This window comes from Ischnura elegans, chromosome 4 (assembly GCF_921293095.1).
Source record: "Ischnura elegans chromosome 4, ioIscEleg1.1, whole genome shotgun sequence".
NCBI classification, from domain to species: Eukaryota; Metazoa; Arthropoda; class Insecta; order Odonata; family Coenagrionidae; genus Ischnura; species Ischnura elegans.
The window spans coordinates 45125307-45148576 of record NC_060249.1 but is presented as its reverse complement, the minus strand read 5'-3'; the positions used below and the strand labels follow the sequence as shown (position 1 = coordinate 45148576).

General features: G+C 39.0%; 1 protein-coding gene across 1 annotated transcript in view; it reads left to right on the top strand.

The window, feature by feature from the left end:
• Positions 1 to 1301: 1301 nt before the first annotated feature.
• Positions 1302 to 23270, top strand: part of LOC124157390 — a 718161-nt gene continuing 696192 nt past the window's right edge. The window contains exon 1 of the mRNA XM_046532066.1: positions 1302 to 2321. Coding sequence (XP_046388022.1) covers positions 2255 to 2321 — 67 coding nt within the window. The 5' untranslated portion in view covers positions 1302 to 2254. The remainder of the gene's footprint in view (positions 2322 to 23270) is intronic.

Here is a 23270-nt window from a genome sequence, read left to right as displayed (position 1 = left end):
AAATCACAAATATACAATAATAGGCGATGGCGTATCCACTCGTTGGAAAATAATCTCAACTTAGCAAGCACTTTTATGGATGGTGTACAAAGAAACTACCACCGAAAACATTTCACGCAAGGGGTTTTTGCAAAAGCTCGTTAACTGATCCTCGTGTTAGATCTAAACAAAAGCGTTGCGTTTCCAATGCCGCTGATTCTTCTGACGGGATTCTGCAAACAAAATTTTGATAGGTAAAACAAAAATGCTAAAAGAATCTATCGGATCTGTTGGAAATTGTATTATTATTGACCTGCCAAAAATCTTTGTGCGGACAATGTTCTACCGTACATGAACGACGATGCTTGAGCTGTGAAGAACCTTCGGCAAATGTTTGGCTCACAAACTGTAATAAAAATTTCATTATTTTATTTAATATCTTTCGACCCTGCATTTAACCTATGTAATATTTTCGATCATTTAAAATTGAAAATAAAAAATGATGACAAACTTTTTTACTATTTTATCAAATTCCTTTGTGATAATCCCATTAAACAAAATAACATGTACTAAAAAAGAATTTCAAATCAATACCGTCGAATCTCGCATTAAAAAAAACATCATTTTTTGTTGTTAAAGTCATATCTGAAATATTGCAATAGGAAACCAAAATTACAAAAAAAGCAATTTATCAATAAAAGCAGAGATGAATTGCAGAAATAAACAATCATAAGGTAGGAGTCAAAAATCATCATTTAAAAATAAAAAAAACGATCATTTAAAATTGAAAATAAAAAATAATGAAAAGTATTTTTGCTATTTTATCCAATTCCTTTGTGATAATCCCATTAAAAAATGACATGGGTGCAAAAAGAATTTCAAATCAATGCTGTTGAGTCTTGCATTTTTTTAAAATCATCATTTTTTGCTTCAGTCATATATGAAATTCTGCAATAGTAAACGAAAATTATAAAATAAAGCAATTTATCAATAAAAGCAGAGATGAACTACAAAAATAAACAATCATAAGGTAGGAGTCAAAATGACTTCATTCCATAGTTCTGGGAGGGGTTTTCAAGTCCGGTATTCCTAGTGTTAATCAAGTACCACGTCGAAAAAAAAAGAGCGGTCGGGCGGTAGTTACGCGCCCTCTTAACACTCCCACCACTGTCCGCGGACGAGACGCCGCCGAACCACTTAACACTGGGCGCGCATGCCCGATTCATCCCTTCCCTTTCATCCTCACCCGTCCCATTCCCCTCACTCCCTCCACGCTCGCACCCCCGCAACTCCCGCGCGCTATAGGGTATCCGACGGGACGATCGGGCACTCGGGAGTAGACGAAGGGAGGACGTAGTTGCATTGCCGCGGAGAGCGAGAGCCCAAGGACGAAAAGCCGAGAGAAGTTCGAGGCCGGAGCGGAGAGAGTTATCGCGCCGCGGCGAGAGAGAGACCGGCGCCAAACGGGGGAGCGGCTGACCGAACCCCGTCTGAAACTCCCTTCCGGATGGACTCGTGGCTTTGAGCCAGGAAACAGCTTTTTTCACCTTCGGCAGTGACCAAAAAATCACCCGTTGAGGTGCAGTTTGGTGCGGCCGGTGTTGAGTTTGTGGGGAAAGACACCACGCCCCCACCCTGACCAACTGATCGCAACCTGGAAACCATTGTCACCGTGGTGACAACCCTATTAAAACCCCGTCTGTAATTTGGCAAAACTTCTAAAAATAATAAGAAGGAAAACCAACAGTCTCCATTAAATTTTCCCATCATTTTAACTCGATATTTTTCCCTCAAGTTATCATTGAATGGCGAATTATTTCATCCCTGATATTCATTGATCCCTCGCTGGCAGGGGGCAAACTGATGAAAAGTTGAGTTTTTCAAAGAAAATAATATTTATTCCTAGTGCTTCCTCCGAGAGTTAATAAAATTCATCGTCTTCTAGCGTAGTAGTGGTCGTGTAAATTCAGTGGTCTTCCAGTAGAAGAACTTTTCCCTCCAGTGAACGTCTTTGTTATTCTTATTTTTGTTGTTTTCTGACATTGCCATAGTTATCTCAAACGAAGAAAGGAAAACTTAAAACCCAAAACGACGATTAATATATGTCTACTCAAGTTTTACTCGTTAAAGTGATTAGTTTGCAGCAAAAAGTGTTGTAGAAAAAAGACAAGATAAAGTGAAAATATAGTTTTAACTAGTGTTTATTCCGCATGACCATTGCTACTGCTTGGTCTGCACACAATATTTAGAAGCTGTTTTGAACAACCCCGCAGCCATGAAGAAGAACAAAGGAAAAGTTCTTACCCTGGTAGTGAGACTAGCGGCGCTTCTCTCCATAATGGGTAAGTGCCAAATCATTTTCATTTACACTGACAAACCATGGGAAAATCAAATATCCCAATTATGACGTAAAAATGCTATTGGTTACTGACTTAAAATTTTCGTATAATGCGCGTCCGATGTAACTTTTGAATGTAGGTATAAAACACAACTCCCAACTCTTGACATCGAAACGATTGTTAACTAAGACTAGACCGTAGCATAAGACAAAGGGTATCAAGCGATGAATGACAAGCATTGTAAATTAATAGGGAAACTTCGGAAGTTCTAAGAAATTATTGGGTACACAATCTTAATTGATAGTTAAGAATGTTCTGACCGAAAACATTCCCTGATAAATTATCAAGATTTTACTAATCCGTTGTCTCTTTAGGCATTTTGTAAGGTAGCAGATCATTCTCACTTCTTCATCGGAAGATAATTGATCCATTATCGAAAATCCCAAGGCCATGTGAAGATTTATTTGCGTTGATAGCGTGTATGCATAGGGATAAATTTTCCTCGGGGCATAATAAATGAAAAGCGATATAATGTTCAAAGTGCTACTAATTCATGGTAAAAAAAACCTAACATCAATTGTAATTTATAGAAGTTATGTATGAAATCAAGAGATGTAAGATAAAATGCGATTATCTTGCATATTTCCAAAATTTCCGCGATGCGATAACCGCAGAACGCGAATACGCACTTCGAGAGAGCTCGCTGCGTTGGGACGAGTTACTCGCAGGTAACCGTTTAACTAAGAAATTCAAAATTTGAATAGAAAACTTTATTTTAGGTTATAAATAAGTGCAAAAAGAACAAAAATATTACGTGTAAAGGCGAACAAAAAAAATATTTATCTAAAACTTTTCCATCTTAACCGTCTCCAAAATAGGGGTACACGAAATACACGAGATCGCGCCTTGAGTTATTAAATATGACTATTGCTACTAATTAATTTGTGGAATAAATGCCAAGGAAACAATTTATTGGAATTTTTGAACAAGTTTCTTCATCAAATTTCGACCTTCAGTGCATACCAGGGAAAATCCAAGAGAGTACAAAAAAACACAAAGGAGTGATTATTTTCGGAGTTAGTGAGAAGTAAACAATGCACTGTAATTCATGCATTAGATCTTCGTCAAATTTTGACCTTCAGTGCCTTCCTATGCAAAACCTAAGGGAGTAAATGCAACATTCGAATCGTTACTTGGATGAGGCAAACGCTCGTGCGTGAACAGGGGATTTGATGGACACATGTCGTGTAAGAACCCCTTGGGATACATTACGTATTCACTAGAATCCTTCAGGATGAGAGACTTCACGTTTAGGTCGTGTTGCCGAGAAACAAACAAACGACGAGGCCAGGGAAAGGAGTCAGAATTAATTACATCTCATGTGTACCGTTACGCTATATTACGATGAAAGAACTACGAGTATATAATTTACTAAATAAAATGAGCGAAAAGCGACGTACTAAAATGAAAATTGGAACCAAATGTCTGCTATTTGCTATTGGTAGTAATCAGTGAGAGTAAAAAAGTAATGAGAATAGGTGACAAGGCGTAATAATGAATGTATTAATAATTCTGCTAAAAGGAATAATGATAAATATGCAATATAGTCGGAAAATTATCAACAAAAAATTAATAAACTATAAGATTCAAGGCATTTAACGAACAAAGGGAGACTATGAGACAACTTGAGGTGGAATTATGCCAAATACATTTCATAAACAAAAGAAACATGCTTATATCGGAGTAAATACCAAATAAGTTTCATGACATGTACCTAAATATTTTATCGTTTACAAGGGTACGGAGACCTTTCAATTCGTGGTCCAAATAGTTGGATGGAAAAAACTCACAAGCAACGATAGAGGACCTGGCAAACTTTCAACGCAAGACGAGAAACTTGCTGCTAAAATTCGAAGAAAACCAAATAAACGTGCAACAAATCACCCGTTAGAGATGAAATCGATCGAGTTCCGATGCGTTCCACAGGTCAACCCATCTAGAACCACTTTTTTCCAATCCTAAGGTTCAAAGTAGTTTTAAACGAAAAAATGTATTCACGAAACAGAATTTCATACGTTCAGAGTCAAGTGGCTGACTGAATAATTTTATTTTTACCACGACAATAAAACTTCATTCGCGAAGTATAAAACTTCATAAACAAGAGCATGCACCATTAAAACTCACCAAGACGGAAAAATTACGACGGAAAAGTACTAGGACTTCGATGTCTTAACATGACGAAGATGATTTTTCAGCAACGATCGTTGATGATTGATGTTTTAGAAAAAATGAGTATTCGCAATCCTTCCTAATGTATCTGCATATATCAAAAGTTGAAATCATTTCACCAAATATGACGCAGCAATCTACAAATACCCTACCATAATAGGGTAAAAATTATAAAAAAATAGATAAACCAGGTACATAAAAATAAGGTGGAAAATAAAATTCAACGGCTTCCACAAGAAAACTAAGCATAGATGAATAATTTATATACCTAAAGAGGAGATATTCTCTCTGCCCTTTGCAAGAGCAGATACGTGACAGCGTCTGATTTCATGGTATTTACTGATAGAAAAGGCTCCTATCTAATGAATACCTACACTTGGAGATGAAAAGAAAATAAATGCGTGGTCATTTTTTCGCATGGCATGAAGATACACGTGAAACGCAATTGCCAATTTGAATGGTTTTCGTTTTCATAGTAAAAGAAATCAATTTTTTTACGATGAAGTACTCCCTCAAATACCATACATTGAACGATAATTACATGAGAGTTCTTTCAGACTAGATGCGGAGTAAAAGCAATTATGTTTGATGCGCTAATACAAATATTAGTATACGACAGAATCCGAAGTATTTAGCATTTATTTCCAAAGAAGCCGTTAGCAGACCGATAACTTCCAAAAATCTGAATCCGTACAGCTAGAGGATCCATGGGCAAGCACAAATGTGAAAAAGTTATCTTATCGACAAAGTTTCACGATATATCGTTTCCGATAGTGCAAAATAATATTTTAATAAAAAAAATAGAAGACCTGTATCTATTTAGCACTCCAATCAATTCAACTTCATTAAAATTCACACCATTGTTTCAGAGAGAACATCATTTTAACATGCCATGTTTAAGTTGAAGTAATTTAAACTTTTTTTTCAAATAACTCTCCTTTATTGGAAAATTATATTTGGTCACAGCACACTTCGACTGATAGCATCATCATCAAGGCTAATTAATAAAATAATTATTTTTTCAATCATCACCAGGCCATATTATTAATGTTATTTATTTGAACCGATAATGACGCTGTTGGTCGAAATGTGTTTTAACCAACTGATCCCCGCCATTAAGAAGAGTGGCAAGCACAAAAATTTGTATTCACTTCCATTTCAACATGTTTCATGCTTCATTTCAACCATCTCGTTTAGTACAATTAAACATCCTCAATAGATTCTACACTAAAAAAGGAAATTCCAAAAGAGGAGATGAAATAACATAGGTAGTATCAATAAATTACCGTGTACAAAAATAGTTCCTACTGGGGGTAGTAGCGCTCAGATTCAGGTTCTATTTCTCTCTGGGTTAGTTTACACAAAGAGGTGTTATGGATGGTATTTGGAGGATGGGACCGACAGCTGAGGAAATATACGCCATAAGAAAGGGCATGGAAGTAAGGGTGGAGAGAAACCCGACGTAGGCATTAGCCTACTCTTGACGAAAGGCGCCAAGGCAACCACGGATTAACGCCCCATTCGACGGACGAAGCTCGAATTGTCCTCCACACGAAATTAAAAAAGAGATCGAACAGCCTCTGAAAATTCTCTGCCACTGCCAGCATTTGAACCCGAGTCTACGGGGTGGAAAACCAACACTGTTTGTTTTTGTTTGTCACAAAAGAGTTTGATTTTTATGGAATGGAATTTAATTTTTTTTCCAAAAAATATGCTTCGAATGAATCGTTTGTTGGTCCATCCAATGCACTGAAATTTTTTTTGTGAACAGTATAACCGTTTTATGATACGTTTCATCGAAGTGTATGTGAAACAATTGCATAGCAGTGTAAAAGAGTTTGATTTTTATGGAAAGGATTCTGATTTTGTTTGCAAAAAATATGTTTATCAATTGGCTCAAGGGCACGTCTTTTCCCGTTCCAGACCCCAGTGTTTCCGTGTAATTGTCGGAGAAGGATGTGGTGCTGTTTTCACTAAATTCATTGTGACAGAATATAATTGTGCTGATTATGAAGGTGACTAAGTCCCTCCTGCGATCAGTTTTGGTGTATACTTTGATGATGGCAAATCGAAATATTCTCGACATGTGAGTGGGAAGTTTACTATTCTTCCACGTTCTAAGCATTATTTAAAGTGCTCCGAATATTTTATTACGAACACTGGACACAGTAATATCATGAAAATGCTAAAAGATACAGATTCTTTGAAAACGTTACCAACTATGTTAATAGGATGTGTTCCACCCGATTCTGTGGATGCTCTTAATATTTCAAATTTTCTTACAGTGTCTGTAGGATATAAATAATCTATGTAATTAAGTTTAGTCTTTGTGGAAGAAACATAGTATTACATTTGTGATTTACAAGTGTGTCTTATTTACCTAAAACCCGATACACCTTTCGAACATGTCGGGGTACCTATCCATGCTTAAGAAATCACTGCTCCGACATATTGGCAGATCAAGTGGCCGGCCTATCCATCTCTGGCCCATCTATAGCCACGATATCTTGTGGTGTAAAAGATTTACACTTAAGTGGACCGACAAGGTCAACTTATTTTTTCGGAGCAACGGAATGAACTTTGGTTTATTATTAGCTCATTTAATTCATATGAGGATTGCATACTGGAATATAAGTACTTTTATAATATTCTCAGTTCAAATTCTAAGTCATTTGAATAAAAGACGTTGCTGGTTTTATTTTGATTTGAATAAGAATCATACTGTTAACGGAAATACCAGTCATTAAGTTCCACACGTGCCAAAAGTCCGTCACAATTCACTTGCTCAATCGGTGACGTTGCAATCCTTTCAATGTAATCCAGACTGACCCACCCCAGACTTTGACCCGGCTCAGACCTTGGGAAAATTTCTGCTAGTACGCGTATACTTGACTAGCGATTACGCGTACGGGATAATACTTCCTGTTTATCGTTTCAGAGACTAAATACTGAGGTCAAGGTTCATTCCGCATAGGTAAGACGTCGACGAAAGCTAGGTCGCATTTTCTTTGTGACCTTTAGTGACCCCATTCGCTCGCTCTATCGTGGGGATATATTGGTCGTGTTGGAACATGACTTAGTCAGCAATTAATACCATAATACATTCCACATTAAAAAGAGAAAATTCCAAAAGATGAGATGGAATAACGTATGTAATATTAATAAATTGCCGTGTACCAAAAGAGTTTATACTGGGGGTAGTAGCGCTCAGATTCAGGATCTATTACTCTCAGGGTAAGTTTAGGCAAAGAGGTGGTATGGATGGTATTTGGAGGAGGAGACCGACAGCTTAGGACATTTACGCCATTGGAAAGGGTAAGGAAGCAAGGGTGGAGAGGAACCCGGCGTCGGGATGAGACTGTTCCCGCCCCCTTGGTGTCCCAAAAGGCACCAAGGGGACCACGGCTTGACGTCCAATTTGACAGACGAAGTTCGAATTGTCGTCCTCACAACATATAAGCAGAGATCGAGCAGTCTCTACCACCGCCAGGAATTAAACCCGAGTCCACAGGGTGGAAAACCAACACCAGCTATCACACCAACCCGATCCCCTCACACTGGTAGTACAGCCTGAATCTTAATGAAAGTAGTAAAATAACAGAATGTGTCCATATAAATGGATTTTGGGATGACCCGCGTCAAGTCTTTTAATGGTCAACGTTTCCTCTCCCTTGTTGGAGATATCATCAGGGCAAATGACCAAATGGCCTTTATTGAGCATCAATTTATGAGTGGTGGGTGCTGGCAGAGAAATTTAGACGTCTTTCTTTCTATAAATTAATGGAAGCCAAGTTTAGCTAATCTTCTGTCTGCTGTCTCCATTGAAGTTCTGCCTGTGCTCTTTAATTTCCAAGGCCTCCCGGAAGATTCTCGTTTTGAGATGTTTTTCTATGGCGAGGGTTGTCGGGTTGTTTATTTCGGTGGTGTGGCTTTGTTTAGACATTTTGAGTTTAAGTAATTTGACGAACAGAATTTGTAGGAAACGGAGCAGTAGTTTTCCCGACAGTTTCAAATGCAGACTGAAGAAGGGAACACTGAGTGGGTGGATGCTCGGCTAGTGAGGATGATGACACGGATGTACTCAAGGGCAAGAAGTGATACAGACCGGTAGGTTCCGGTTCGGCCGGCGCTTATGATAAAAATAATATTAAAGTATAAAAATAGCATTTTTACAAAAACACGTTTATTAAATAAGAAGAAAATAACGTCCTACGGTATCTTATATTATTGAAAATTACAAATGTGATTGGTGAGAAGGTTAAAATAAGTTTTAGAAGAGCATTTCAGATATCAAAAATGAAAAATGTGGTGCGTACGTAAGATTATGAAGTTAATACTTGCTGGCCTATGCATATCAGACTTATTTCTCAGCGAAAGGGAACATAATCTATTACGGCAGATGTTGTTGTAGTTACGTTCTAAATTCACTTAAGTGCAGCTATAATGATTGCAGCGCCTGCATTTTGGTGACCATTTTTGGAACTCCAGATTTAATGTTTATTTCTAAATATTGCACGAAATACTGCTCCGATCATGGTAAAATAATAAGAAAATTGCACTTTCATCCAGTTCTGACCTAAAAATTTCTGAAAATTTCAACGCTCTAGCTAATGGACAAGTGGTCGAAATTTGAGTTGCAAGATTTTTCCGGTCAGACAAAAAAGAAAGTGAATGTAATAAAACGTGATAAAAAATGATCATATTCAAGAATTTGGGATCTCAAAATTTGCGGAATGGTGAAAAAAATTATTGTATTAAAAAAATTATTAAAAAATCCCAGGTTCGTGTGACGACGGATAGCCGTGCCTGAGGCGCCTATATGCATTTATTTTTAACGGGGAGATTTTCGACCCGGATAAAACTTTTTTTTAAGGTTAACATTAAATTTTAGATTTTTTTAACAAAAATTTGATCCATTTTGTCGTTTCTTCATGCCTTCATGCCGAAACGCTATCTCAAAGGCGCCCGCCGCAAGCCCCCCGCCGCCTGCCACCTGCCTCGCCGCGCATTACTTGATTCGCGCGATACTCCTCAGTCCCGTGCATCTTTCTCCTTCCCATTATATTCTGACAGAACGGATCTAGAGAGTAATTATGAAAATCCGGGGACAATATGATTCATTTGCCAATATAATTTTATAAAAACTACACTTTACGCAAAAAGAGGGAGGAAAATTAGGACTTTCCCGTTTAAATACGTTGAAACTGCTGTATGAGCCGCTCCAGCGCTTCTGTGCCCACCGCAACGGCGCTGCGTGACGAGCTCACTACAAGAAGGCGCTCACTACAGTGAAAGCCGCGAAGTGAGGTTGGCAAATGCCTTTACCTAGCTGACCTTAGCAGAGTAGATCTGTGCCTCAGTGCCGGCTATTTTGAACACTTTTTTTGTTTATTTCTTAACAAAAAAACCTTTGATTTGAGGAATAAGATTTTGGTATCATTTTCAAGGCTGTATTTATCTCTTAATCTTTCCAGTTTTTTATTTAGAGGTTAGCTCCACTTTGTTTAAAAAATGTCAAACTACGAATTTTCAAAATATGAATGGCGATATATAAACCTCGCGTTAAATAATATGGCTTTTATAAACCTCGCTTTTTTTGATAGTTCATGGAGAATCTCTAGATAATTAACTTTTTGCGCTGTCTTATTATTTTATATACAAGTCCGGAATTGGTTGTGCGTCAACGATCGCATCTTGTCGCCAGATGTCCCTGCTGCGGCTGTTACCATCTAGCGCATTCTGATGCCGCTGATCCGTACTGAGCACATTTTGCTCGTCTCGATAGATAATAACGTCCGTTTTCCGCACAGTGCCCAAAGCTGCCTTGACCGCGACTTCTCATATTCCTCACATTAACACCAACCGAACTTCCTTGACCTTGAGCGTCTAAACTTCTCATATCGCTGCTATGCCAAAGGCGTTTCTCGGAACTCCAGCAGGGATGCCGACTTACAAAAAATATTGGGTGGGCCCAAACCGGGGATCCTGCCCCGGGTAGTAGCGAGTTTTAAGTTTTTTAATCATTTTAGCCGAGTCATATGATCAAAATTAGAACCCTGATAACTCGAATCTCAATATCTGGATACCCCGGGGAAAATCGAAAAGACTGACACATTTTTTCCTTAAACCCATATCGAATAATTGAGGGGGCTCGGCCCCCCTCAGGCCCCATGGAGTCGGCGCCACTGAGCTCCAGTAGGTATGACCCTATTTATGTCTGGAACCTTTAAAAATGTTATTGATTATTATTTGAATCATATTATAACTGAGCAAACCAACAGCCAAAATCAAATTTCACTTTCCACTCACACCTGGGGAAGTTTCTCTCACGGTATACTACGGTAGTAAATGCAAATACGCGCATTTACCAAAACAGTGCCATGCTCCATGAATAATTTGTAAACTCGAAATGTAGGTGTCGTTTAAAGTAAGGCTGATCCATTCAAAAAGGGGTGGTTGCTTAGGCTGCCCAACCCCAGGAGGACACGACAATATGATAGACTCTTTGAGTGAAGATGGGCAACACGTCCTGAACGTTAATGTCCGTGGCAACAGTTGGCGGGAGGACCATTGTTACAGGATGTGCTCCGACTGCATTCCGAGAGGGTTTCTCCCTCGGGGAAGAAAGGGATCGGTGAGAGAGACTGGGCAAATGGGTGGGGGGGCGGAGATCATAAGGAGTTCTCCGCAAGCACATTGAATGATCCCCCACGTGCCGCTCCAGGATGTTACACGTTCCCTCCCCACCTAGCTCGAACCCCGTTCCCCAGACTCGACCCCCATAACCCAATATGCACCACTCTTCCCTTCCAAACCCCGCAGATCCTCTCCCATGCATTCACATCGCATGGTCATCAAGGTCCCACAGCTGGAGCAGCAGTGCGGGAACGTGATCAAGTGCGCGAAATGCAAGAAATCTCTTCTCGGGGAGACAGAGAGAGGGAAATTGGGCCGTTTTCGGCAAACCCCACTGATGTCCAAATCCATTAGAGAGGATGTAGGTTAGAGGAGTTGGGATGGTGTTGGGATGCAAGATTTTATCACCTCTGAACATTCTAATCACCGATTAATAACATGACTGAGTCATTAGCTGGAATGCCTACCCATGATGCTCAACCGGGTTGATTGGTGTAGCCAGAAGCGTTTTCGGGGCAAGGCTTCCCATAAACAATGATTCGATAAATGAGGGGCATTCACTCGTGGTCGGTAAATTAGAGCGAGCGAGAAGTTAGCACCACATCAATTCGTTTTATTGAAAAATAAAACCATTCTATCCATCTATATTTCCTCTGAGAGTTAGCAGACATTTATGATGGAATTTGTGCTTCATAATTTTCTCTAACTCGTAACCATAAACTTGGAAGACGAATCAGTCGAATAAGCTGAAATTGATTTATTTTAAAAAGCACTTCACCTTCCTCTCCACACTCCTCCCACGGAAGTTTACGTTTTGGTACTTGGTTTCAAATAGGAGTCTAACTACCGTAAGATTAAAAATGAAATGAAAAAATATATCGAAATTACTTCATTGAAGATAACAATAAGTTACAGTGATATCTTTGATACGTTTTGCATTTATGCTATTTCTTACACTACCCAATCCTGGATTACGCTAAGCCACATTTCCCGGTTCAAGTAAGATTATAATCACTAAGACCGTGACCGTCGTAGTGAATATATTTTACGTCGGTGATATCAAATTATTTTCTTCCTCAATATTTCATGGTCGTAAATATACACATTTTACAATTTGCTACCAGAAATAGGAAGATACATTAATAAAAAGATGAACACCGATTTAAAGTTTTTAGTATGTGCATTGTAAAAAAGGAAATTCAGAGGGTTTTATTCCCACGAAAATCGGAACCAACCTTGAACCCAATTTCCGTAAGGAAAATGTTCCCAAATTATTGCATTCTCAATTAACCCATGAATCAACGTTAAAAATGAATGAGCACAAAAAAACTACTAGTCCCCAAGATAATTTACTACATTTTAAGACTTAAAATGAGGAAAAAAGACAAATTTTGTTAAAAGTTTTCCTTTGCCATTTGTTCAACTTAAAGTCAAGGAACAAGTTCCAAATAGTAATTCTAACTCCATTTGTAAAGAACTCAAACCAACCCAACAAGAAACACAAGCTTAAGCTGGACTTTCTCACTGTTTTACTATTCTGGAAACATTAGGCTAGGATCACGTCATTCATAAAATAACTCCTCAGTGTACTCATGAAAGTAAATATGAAACAAAGTAATCCCTACTCTGTTCATTTTTCGGTATTAATTACCTACTTATACTACTATGTATAGTTAATGCGGGGCAATTATTTTCTAAGACAAATGGTAAAAGGCTATATTTTGTAACATACTTCCCTCATATCATACCGTTATTCTGAAAAGTACGCTGTAGTGGACATACTAATATTCCTTCACTCTATCACATAAATACTAGTAATATACCACAGCTCTATCAAGGAAAATGATCCTATTTATTTCAGAAGTGGTATTTTGGACGTTTTTTTCCTATTTTCGGCGATCTCCAACATGGAAATGAATACATTAAGGACTATTGGAAACCATAGTATTAGCACCTTTCATTTTACAAAGGATTTTTATGCCCACACGTAACACTTTTTGAGTATTGCATTTAGCTGATGTATCTGCTTTCGATAAGAGTGCCAGCAAACACGATTGGATTGAGAAACCACCTGAGGATTATCTCACTTTCGCCAATATCCCATTTTCAATCAATTAAACGCGTCCATCACAACATGTTTCCGGTATGAGAGAGCAAGCATCCCCTTAATCCCGTCCGGATATCATGGTCCGAAACCCCGATGACCGAGCTGAAAGCACTAGTGATAATTACGTCCCATCACAACGGCCTACGCCGAAGCGAACTGAGACCGTTCATGAACGGATCGTATAATCATTGGATATATGCTATGGGTAATTTCTCTCAAAAAGGCTAAAACATGAACCTAAATACCGTAAGATAAAAATGAATGAAAACATATTTAAACCACTCCATTGAAGAAAAAATAAGTTACACTGAATCCTGTGGCAGGTTTTTCATGTATCTAATTTCTTTTGTTCTCTTTTCTACGAATTTATCTTGGAATTTTAGGTTTGAATTTCCAAAACTTTTTCACACGTCTTTGGCATATCGAAATAATTCAAAAATTAACGTTTAAGTTGAGATTTGCCTTAAAATAGGAAACACGAATACGTCCACATCTTTGAAATAAACATTAAATCTATACATATATGAGTATCATGTAGTGGATGTGCGAGTAGTGCTTTTTGATCTCCAGTCGAGTATCAAGTCGTGTTTGTCATTTCTGGATCTATCAATCAATCTATGTGTGCACCAACTTATTCCCATTTTTTGAATCTCCTTGCGAATTATCTATTCTGAATGCTTAGCCTGATGTAAAAAGTAAAAGGCAATGGGAATGTTGATGGTAATTGTACCAGAATTAGGTGATGAATGAAAATAAATGTGTCTGCAACAGTTCCATAAGCACAATAGGGTAGTTTCCTTCATCAAAGAAAACGAAAGGTATTGATTGCGATTCGTTACCCACCAGTAGTGTATTCATAAAATACAAATTATTTGGCTTTAGAAATCCCAGTTTAGACGAATGGCAATGGTCAATTTTAACCGCATTTGAAAGAGTCAAGATTGGCGCCCATGCGATGCCACTCTACATGGCGTCACAGGGACCTAGATTCTATACGAGTAGAGAGGAGTTTTACATCGTCTGAGATTACCAATGCATGCATGAGGCACAGAGCTCAGGGAAACATATCTTAATAATCACCTATTAAAACTGGCTAAGGTAGGAAAGTTTTCTTCGTTTGATAAGGTATTAATAATCCTTTTTTAATCCAAGCGTTACCAGCTAGCATTCTGCGTCGTATCAGCGCTCAAAGCCTCGCCCCAAGGTCACCTCACCGGGCGACAGGGGAACCAGAAAGACGTCACACGGGGTTTTCCCAGCATTCATACTTATCCGCCGCGTTTTCGCGCGCTTGAAGATTTTCACTTTTCATTTAATCGCGAAAAATAGATACCGTCATTAAAAAATCTAAAAGCGTGAAATACATACTCCAGGAGTAATCTTTCGATTTAGGCAAAAAAAAATAATAGGAAACCACCCTATTGAAATGAACTAATCTCTGGTAATATGTTTTCAAAATAATTTATAAATGCATCCAAATTGCTAGTAAGAGCCCTGAACAAAAGCATTTGCACCACTGTAATAAAGATTATATACGTAAATGAATCATATAGTATTTGATCTTTTCAAATTCTCATGCAGATAAGTCAATTCTTCTATATGATTAGTTAGCAGGTTTTTACGTCTCTATGCTACAGTATTACTGCAAGCAGAAAATTGTATTTCGCTACTCATGAGGCAAAAAGTACTTTATTTACAAAATTTCTATATTTCAGAACTCTAAGAATTTCATTAAAAATTATGTAAACGATTTTTAAGGATCATGAATCTTTATGGAATTTAATTGGACGATGCGAACGAATTGTGGAACTTAGCTTTAGCCATAATGACTAATTTTTTTCTTAAATTCTCATTTTGTTTAATCTACCTTGGGAACTCTGGCTTTTTTTGTTCAGGAACGAAACAAATGCACCAAAGGTATAAAAAAAAATCTACATGGGGCGTAAGTAATATTCAAACAGGCAAAAATATAGCACTATTTGTGACGTCAAACAGGGAAAAACCGTCATTGTCCCATAAAAATGAAAAGTCATATGTTTATTCCTTGAAATCTAAATAATTCTTACGTATTCTCCCTGCGTTTGAGTTAAGAAAACGGGGTAGGGTATAAAAGTATCGCACGCTAAAGTTAGTGCGACACAGAGGTTCACTCCGATTGTTCCGAATACGCAGTTGGGTCGGAGGAAGGTCGGCCGCCGCGACCGGCGAATAGGTATTCGGCGCCCACGTCGACAGCTATAGTGCTTGCAGCAAGCTGAAACTCCCGGATCAAGGCATTAGAATGACTTTACGACTTCAAAATACAATATTATTATATGCGTTTTATGATAACGCTCCCTGTCGGCAGATTTATGAACCTACTGGCCCCGGTATCTCTTTAACCGAAACTACTCAAATCGACTCGACATTCGTAATACTACTCGAAACACTCGAGTCGTGTACCAACTACTCGACTCGACCCGAGTAGTCGCACATGCCTATCATTTAGCAACAAAAGAGTAACGTATTTCATAGCTAATTAAAATATGGACCTAAAAGATTCTAAAAAATGGATTCCCCGTTAACAGAATTATATCTCAATAGCGGCAAGTGTTGCAAGCATTACTGAAAAGATAGGTAAAAGGCACGGCACCTTTGCGAAAATTAAACTTTCTAAAAATAGTTTCAAATTGCAAAGCTGTCAGGCGTTTACAGAAACGAGTAACCGTATAGTGAAAGTGTTAAGGTGAAGATAATGGGTGGCATGATGGCAGGCATAGATTAATTATAAGGTGCGGCCAAGACCTGCGGCCAGCATCACGGGGAAAAGTTCGAATACCAATTGCAGTTTTTCTAGACAATTTTGTTTTCTAGTACTCCGTAGTAGTCAATTTTTTCCCGTATATCATCCTGTTTCTTGATTTGTCAGCTTTCCTCTTTTGCCAATATGCTCTTGGGAGGAGTGTGTTCAATTTGAAGTAAAGGAGAGACCAAATGACCAAAATTAGTAGTCAATCATACGAGGTTGAACTGATGACAGTACGGAGGTTAAAGCGAAAGCAGATGCATAAATGTTATCAGAATGTAAAACTCTAAGGTCTCCATGGTGTATCATTCTATGGCATGGATGAAACGGTGTATGAAAAGCTGTTAGCATAGAAAATTAGCCAATATCGTGGGAAAATAGGGGTTGTCTTCAACAAGAATATTCTACTGGAGTCCTCCTCCATAGAAAGTATTTGACACTGAAAATGGTAAAACTGATATAAATACTGGTTGGAATTATAAAAACAAAATATAAATGGTGATACATAAAAAATAAAGCGTCCACTTGTGGAATAAACTTGATAATGAAGAAAAACTAAACAAGTTCTTTGAAGAATTCCGCTTTTAAACTGAAACTATTAGATACATAGCTTGTATAGATTTTTTAACAAACTATTGATTCAGGTTAAAGGTAATCGGACAAAATATAAAAATGTTAACCGTGCTTAAAGTGTAGATGAAAAATGAATGCAATAAGGATGGCTAGCTTGCTTAAACGTAATGTATAGACGCAATAAATATCCATAATACGATGTTTTGGCATAGACATACGTCTCATTGACTGCAAGTGTCGGACTTGGCTTTCTAAGGAGCAGGATAAACTGTAGGTGAGATAGAAAAGTTTAAGGCCAGTGTTGGTGGCTTAATAAATTCAAACTATTAAATTTTATGTACTAAACCTTACAAAGAAATTTCGAGTTATTGCAGACAACGCGTTTTCAAATCTCCAAAATAAAACCCAATTTTTCCATCACTAACACAGAATACCTTCAAGTAGTCGGGTTCATACAAAGGCCTTGTTACGAGCCGACTTGGTTTCGACGTTCCCGCAATCACTAATACTAAAGCTAAAGTTTACGAAAATAATACTTTCCAAAACATTTCACCATACGACAAAAAAATATATGATGTGCCCGGGAGGTGCTGCGAAGTATGCGGCAGCGAATTGGATAACTTCAAACTTTCTTTCGAAATAACTCAATGGGTCAATCATGAATTAACCGACAACTTACTCTTTAGCTGTGCTATGACTGTTGGAACAATAAACTGCATTTTACTTATTTAAACGCATTAAAATTAATGTAGGAGTAAAGTAGGACCGTTTTCAAAAAGATGTTAACATTTAAAAACTCGGAAAACTACAAGCGCACTCGTTGGCATATTGAATCCAAATTAATTCCGAGAAGTGATGATTATTTTCTAAACTTTCAATTCCGTACCAACTGTTTAATAGACTCAGTCATTTATAGAGTCACTATTCACCACTGCATTACGCTAGGGTCCCTAGCCTAGCCTAGGGATGCAAGGCAGTACTCATGGAGAGAGAAGCCAAACGTTGGGCTTAGCTGGGAATGATATATAAACAATGTTGGAAAAATAAATTGAGAAAGCTATTCCCTCGAAAGAGCGGCAGTAGTGGTTGGAACACGATGCGAGTCAACCAGCGTAACGGGAGATAGAGGCCAGAAGAGTGCCATATCATCAATTATTGATGACTGGCGGTGTAACCACAGGACACAAGGCCCTCTACGTTTTACTTGATTTTTTTTATCGACACTTAACCCAGACAAGTGATCTCCAAGTTAAATATTCTTTCTCGTTTGATTTTTATATATTTTCTATGGAAATTCTTTACGTACTTTACTACCCTACCTCGGTTGAAAGTACTACCAAGTATTAACCGCACAAAAAAGACCCATGAAAAACCACTTCAATGAATTCTCTAATGATAATAGGTCAATTGGATGCCGGGAGTAAAATACAACTAGTGAATTGTTGAAACATTATCCACCCCAAAGAACATGGAACAACTTTACTTCTTTACATGAAAATGGAAGAATTTTACTCCATAGGCATAATCTGGCTGCATTTTTTCAGATTTGGTTAACTTAACAAACGTAATTTGACACTCAGGTAGCTGATAACGTGGAAATGACTGTCATAAGTTATAAGTTTTCCACGCATCGTCACAATTAACGATGTACACGTATGAGAATAGTAATTTTTAACATGTAATACTATGGTCCCTGTTTGGTTGTGAATTTCCCAGAAAAAGTCGAGCCTCGCCACCTGTTGGCGATACCACCAATTGTCGGGTTTTCGTTTTGGTTTTGTTTTTGGTTTGTCACTCCGAGAATGGGAGTGAATAGGCAGTCGTCCAGTGAACTTCGCATGCATATGAGCAACCCCAGGAGAAGGAGCCATGTCGCGCCCCCGACGGGAACAGCAGCAGCGGTGAGTGGTATGCCATCGGCCCGGCTCGACTTTGATTTAAACAATATACAGTCCACTTTTATTATCACGATCGGAAGTGATCATATGGTCCTTCGGGCCGGATTTGTCGTTGTAGAATCAGTGTTGGTGTTAGAATACTTTTGGTTTTCCCTTTTTTGGTTGGTTTTATTAGGGAACGTTGAAAATGCCAGCGATCGACGATGTTGAGTTTCGTATTGCATCTCTCTTAGCGAAGATGGGTCGTATTGATAATGTCGCTAAAGATTTCGAAAAGAATTCGAGTGATGTAAAAAAGAGGAATTTATTACGAGCTATGACGGACCACGTGGATAGTCTTTTGGAGGAATTCAATGAGGGTATTTTGAAATTAGCCTCGTTGTACGCGAAACAGTCCCCTCCCGTCGAAAAGGACAAGGAATTGCGTAAGTCTACGGAGGAGTTCGAGGCTATGTTTTTTAATACTAAGGCAATTCTTCTGACATATTTCCCAGATATAGAGCCACACTTAAGGTCAACGGGCCTTCTTGCGACCGGGGAAAGTAATACAACTCATACCGTAGCTCTCCCTAAGCTCGATTTAGTCGCGTTTAATGGCGATTTAATGCAATGGCAGTCATTTTATGATGTATACCTATCTGCGGTTCATGAAAACCCGTCCTTGAGTGACGTGCAGAAATTTTTGTATCTCAAATCTATTTCTTAAGGGGGAAGCTCATTCGTATGTTTCGTCTTTACCTGTGTCCTCGGCGAATTACTCGGTCGCGTGGGAGAGTTTGAAAGCGCGCTATATGGACTCAAACAGGTTGACTAATGCCTATCTGGAGGCTTTGTTCGATATCAACCCGATCACCCGGGAAGGTCAAGCTATTCGCAAATTTTGCACATTAATTACTGAGTATGTTGGTGCGTTAAGCGCTGTGGGGCATAATGTCGAAAGTTGGTCGGTCCCAATGCTTTTTATGTTGCGCCGCAAACTCAATTCCGTGTTACGGGAGCGGTGGGAAAAGGTAGCGCTCAACGTTGGTGAGCCTTCCCTACAAACATTTTTTGATTTTTTAAGTGAGGAAGCCAAGATTTTGGAAGCAGCCTCATCGTTTCATTCAGATACTAGTCTGAATAAAAGGCCCCATAAGCCAATGCAATCTTTAAGAAAGTCTACTAGTATGGTTGTTAATACTGATAGACAAAGGGTCCAGAAATCGTGCCCAAATTGTTCGTTGCCGCATTCTTTGGAAAAATGCAGGAAGTTTTTGAAATTGTCAGTGGGATCTCGGCTAAGATTAGTTAAGGCTAAAGGGTGTTGTTTAGTTTGTTTCAGCCAAGACCATTATTTAAAAGATTGTGAATTCAAAATGCCATGCCCTAAGTGTAAATTGCCTCACAATGAATTAATTTGTTTTGCCAATCGTGAGGGTTCATGTTCGAAATTAGATAAAGATAATACTGCGGTAGAGCAGAAGCAGCAAAACCCTCAATTAGTGAGCGCAGACCCAGATGAGACGAAAGAAAATCCAGTTCGAGAGGTGTCTTCTTTCCAAACGTACACTCATCGGTTGGGGTCTGTCGTGATGCTTGCGACTGCCAGGGCGATCGTATTGGACATTGATGGCAATGGCCGCGTAATTAAACTCTTGCTTGACACTGCAAGTCAGGGAACCTTTATCACGGAATCTTGCGTTCGAAAGCTACGGTTGAATTCCAATAAAATTAGAACTCCTATTTTTGGGTTCGGAAATAATAATTCCGTGATATCGTCTGGAATTGTCAGTTTGAAAATGAAACCTTTGTCTGAAAGCACGTTGAAATTGGAAGTCAAAGCTATGGTGGTTCCTCATATTGCTCAATGCCCAAAATTATCGGTCTTTAATAGATCATGGCCTCATATAAAGGGGTTGAAACTTGCGGACCCGAGCTATTACGATGAGGAAGAAATAGACGTATTATTGGGGGCAGAATGGTTTGCGCGCGTGGTAGTTAACGCGCCGATAATTGGTCCTCCAGGGACACCAGATATTTTGCCAACTGTTTTTGGCCATTGCCTAATGGGGAAAATTGAAAATAAAGCAAATCAAATCCGAGTGTTCTGCTCAACACTTGGTGATAATATTGAAGGTTTACTGCGAAAGTTTTGGGAGTCTGAGGAACCTCCTAAGAGATATCAGTGTAGTCCAGAAGATGATGCTTGCGAGCAGCATTATAAGAACAATATTTCTCGTGAATTGAAACAGTATGTTGTTCGTTTACCTTTTATCTCATCTACCCTTGAATTGGGGCAAAGCAATTGTTCCGCGCTGCAAAGGTTCTATATGCTAGAACGCAGATTAACTAAGAACTCCGCTTTACGCTCGAAGTATAACGAATTTATGAAGGATTATTTTGAGCAAGGCCATATGATTGTGGCAACGAGTGCCCCATTGAGAACATCTTATTACATTCCGCACCATTGCATATATCGTTCAAAGGCGGAATTATCGCGATTTAGAGTGGTTTTTGATTGTTCTATGAAAACCACTAATGGCATATCATTGAATGATGTGTTGCATAAGGGTCCCAAATTACAAGTGGATCTAATCGACATTTTGATGCGCTTTCGATTGCATGAGGTTGTGGTGATCGCTGATATACGCCAGATGTATAGAAATATTAAGCTACACCCGGCCGATTATGATATGCAACGAATATTTTGGAGATTTAGTCCCGAGGAAGAGCTCCAAGAATATTGCTTGACCACTGTGACTTATGGAATGAAATCAGCTCCATTTTTGGCAATTCGGACACTTCATCAGTTGGTATGCGATGAAGGCGCAGAATTTCCACTTGCATCTCGAATACTTAGAGAAAATACTTACATGGACGACATAGTTTCTTCAGTTCGAACCATTGACGAAGCATTAGTATTGCAGAGCCAATTAAAGAAGCTTTTAGATCGTGGAGGATTTGAGTTGCGCAAATGGTTGAGTAACCAGTTGGAACTGCTAGAGAATGTTCCCTCAGAATTTTGCATTCTGAAGCCAGAGTGTTTTACTTTTCAGCATGAAAACCAACCTGCCGCTGAAATTTTGGGTTTGGCATGGAATCCTAGGAAGGATAAATTTTCGTATAAGTTTGAGGCTGGATTTGGTGTCATCACGAAAAGAACCATATTGTCGGAAGTGGCTCGCTTATTTGATCCACTTGGATTTATTAGCCCTGTCACATTTTATGGAAAATGGCTCATCCAGCACCTTTGGCATTGCGGACTTGAGTGGGATGACACTCCTCCCGAAGAAGTGGTTGTCAAATGGAAACAATTCCGACATGAGTTACCACTCATTTCGAAATTTGAATTACGTCGTTGCTTGAAAGTAGACTCGGCAATCGACCTTCAGTTGCACGCCTTTGCGGATAGTTCGGAGAGGGGATATGCGGCGGTGGTTTATTTACGAATTGTGAATTCCGACCAGACGGTTGCCACGTCATTACTGATAGCTAAGTCTAAGGTGGCACCGATCAAGCGGATATCATTACCTCGATTAGAATTATTAGGTGTGGTTTTGGCTTCTAACCTTATTGATTACGCAAGAGATATATTGCTCCCTCACTGCGTAATTTCTGATGTTGTCGTATGGAGTGATTCAATGGTTGCTCTTCAGTGGATCAAGTCATCTCCTCACCGCTGGAAATCATTTATCGCAAACAGAGTCACTATGGTGCAAGAGAAATTATCTCCGAACAAATTTCGGTATGTTCCATCAGACTCTAACCCTAGTGACATCGCATCGAGAGGAGCCCTTCCTCGTCAATTGATCGAGGACGCAGGTTGGGTGACGGGCCCGTTATGGCTAAGTGAGCAATCGGAGGCATGGCCGAGGGCTCCCAGCCTAGCTCGCCAAACGGATCGTGATGCCCTTGAAGTGGAAGCTCGAACAATTAATCTCCATACAGCACTAGAGGAAAACACGCTGACTTGGTTGTTGATGTTTTCCTCATTTTCACGACTGAAGAGGATAGCAGCATATTTGCTGCGATTCATTCATAATTGTAAGCACCCTAACGAGAAACATATTGGTTATCTCACTACTGGAGAGTTGGACCAGGCTGAGGTGCGGTTGGTAATCTTAGTGCAGCGAATTGAGTTTCAAAAGGAATTAGATTTATTACGGAAAGAAGAAGTGCCAAGTCGCTTAAGAAAATTGAACCCATTCATCGATGAGGAAGGTGTCTTAAGGGTTGGAGGCAGATTGAAGCATGCCAAAATTGCATTCATCCAGAAGCATCCAATGTTGCTTCCAAGTTCTCATCATTTAACGGCTTTGATTATCGATTATTATCATGAGACCTACCTACACCCTGGGTCACTTCATTTGCACTGCCTTATCCAGTCGAAATTTTGGATCATTAATGCTAGAGACGTTGTTCGTCGAAGAATATTGCACTGCATTAAATGTTTTCGTGCAAACCCCAAACCGAAAGAGCAGTTTATGGGCAATCTACCGCCCTCTAGATTGAAAAAAATGAATGCTTTCAGCATATCGGGTGTTGACTATGGCGGGCCATTTGCTCTAAAAATGGCTAAAATCCGAAATTCTAAGATATTAAATGGATATATTTGCTTGTTCGTTTGCTTTGCAACAAAGGCAATACATTTAGAGCTTGTTTCGGATTTAAGCACAGACTGCTTCTTAGCCGCGCTAAAGCGGTTTATCGCTCGTAGAGGCGCTGTGACAGAAATCCATAGTGAT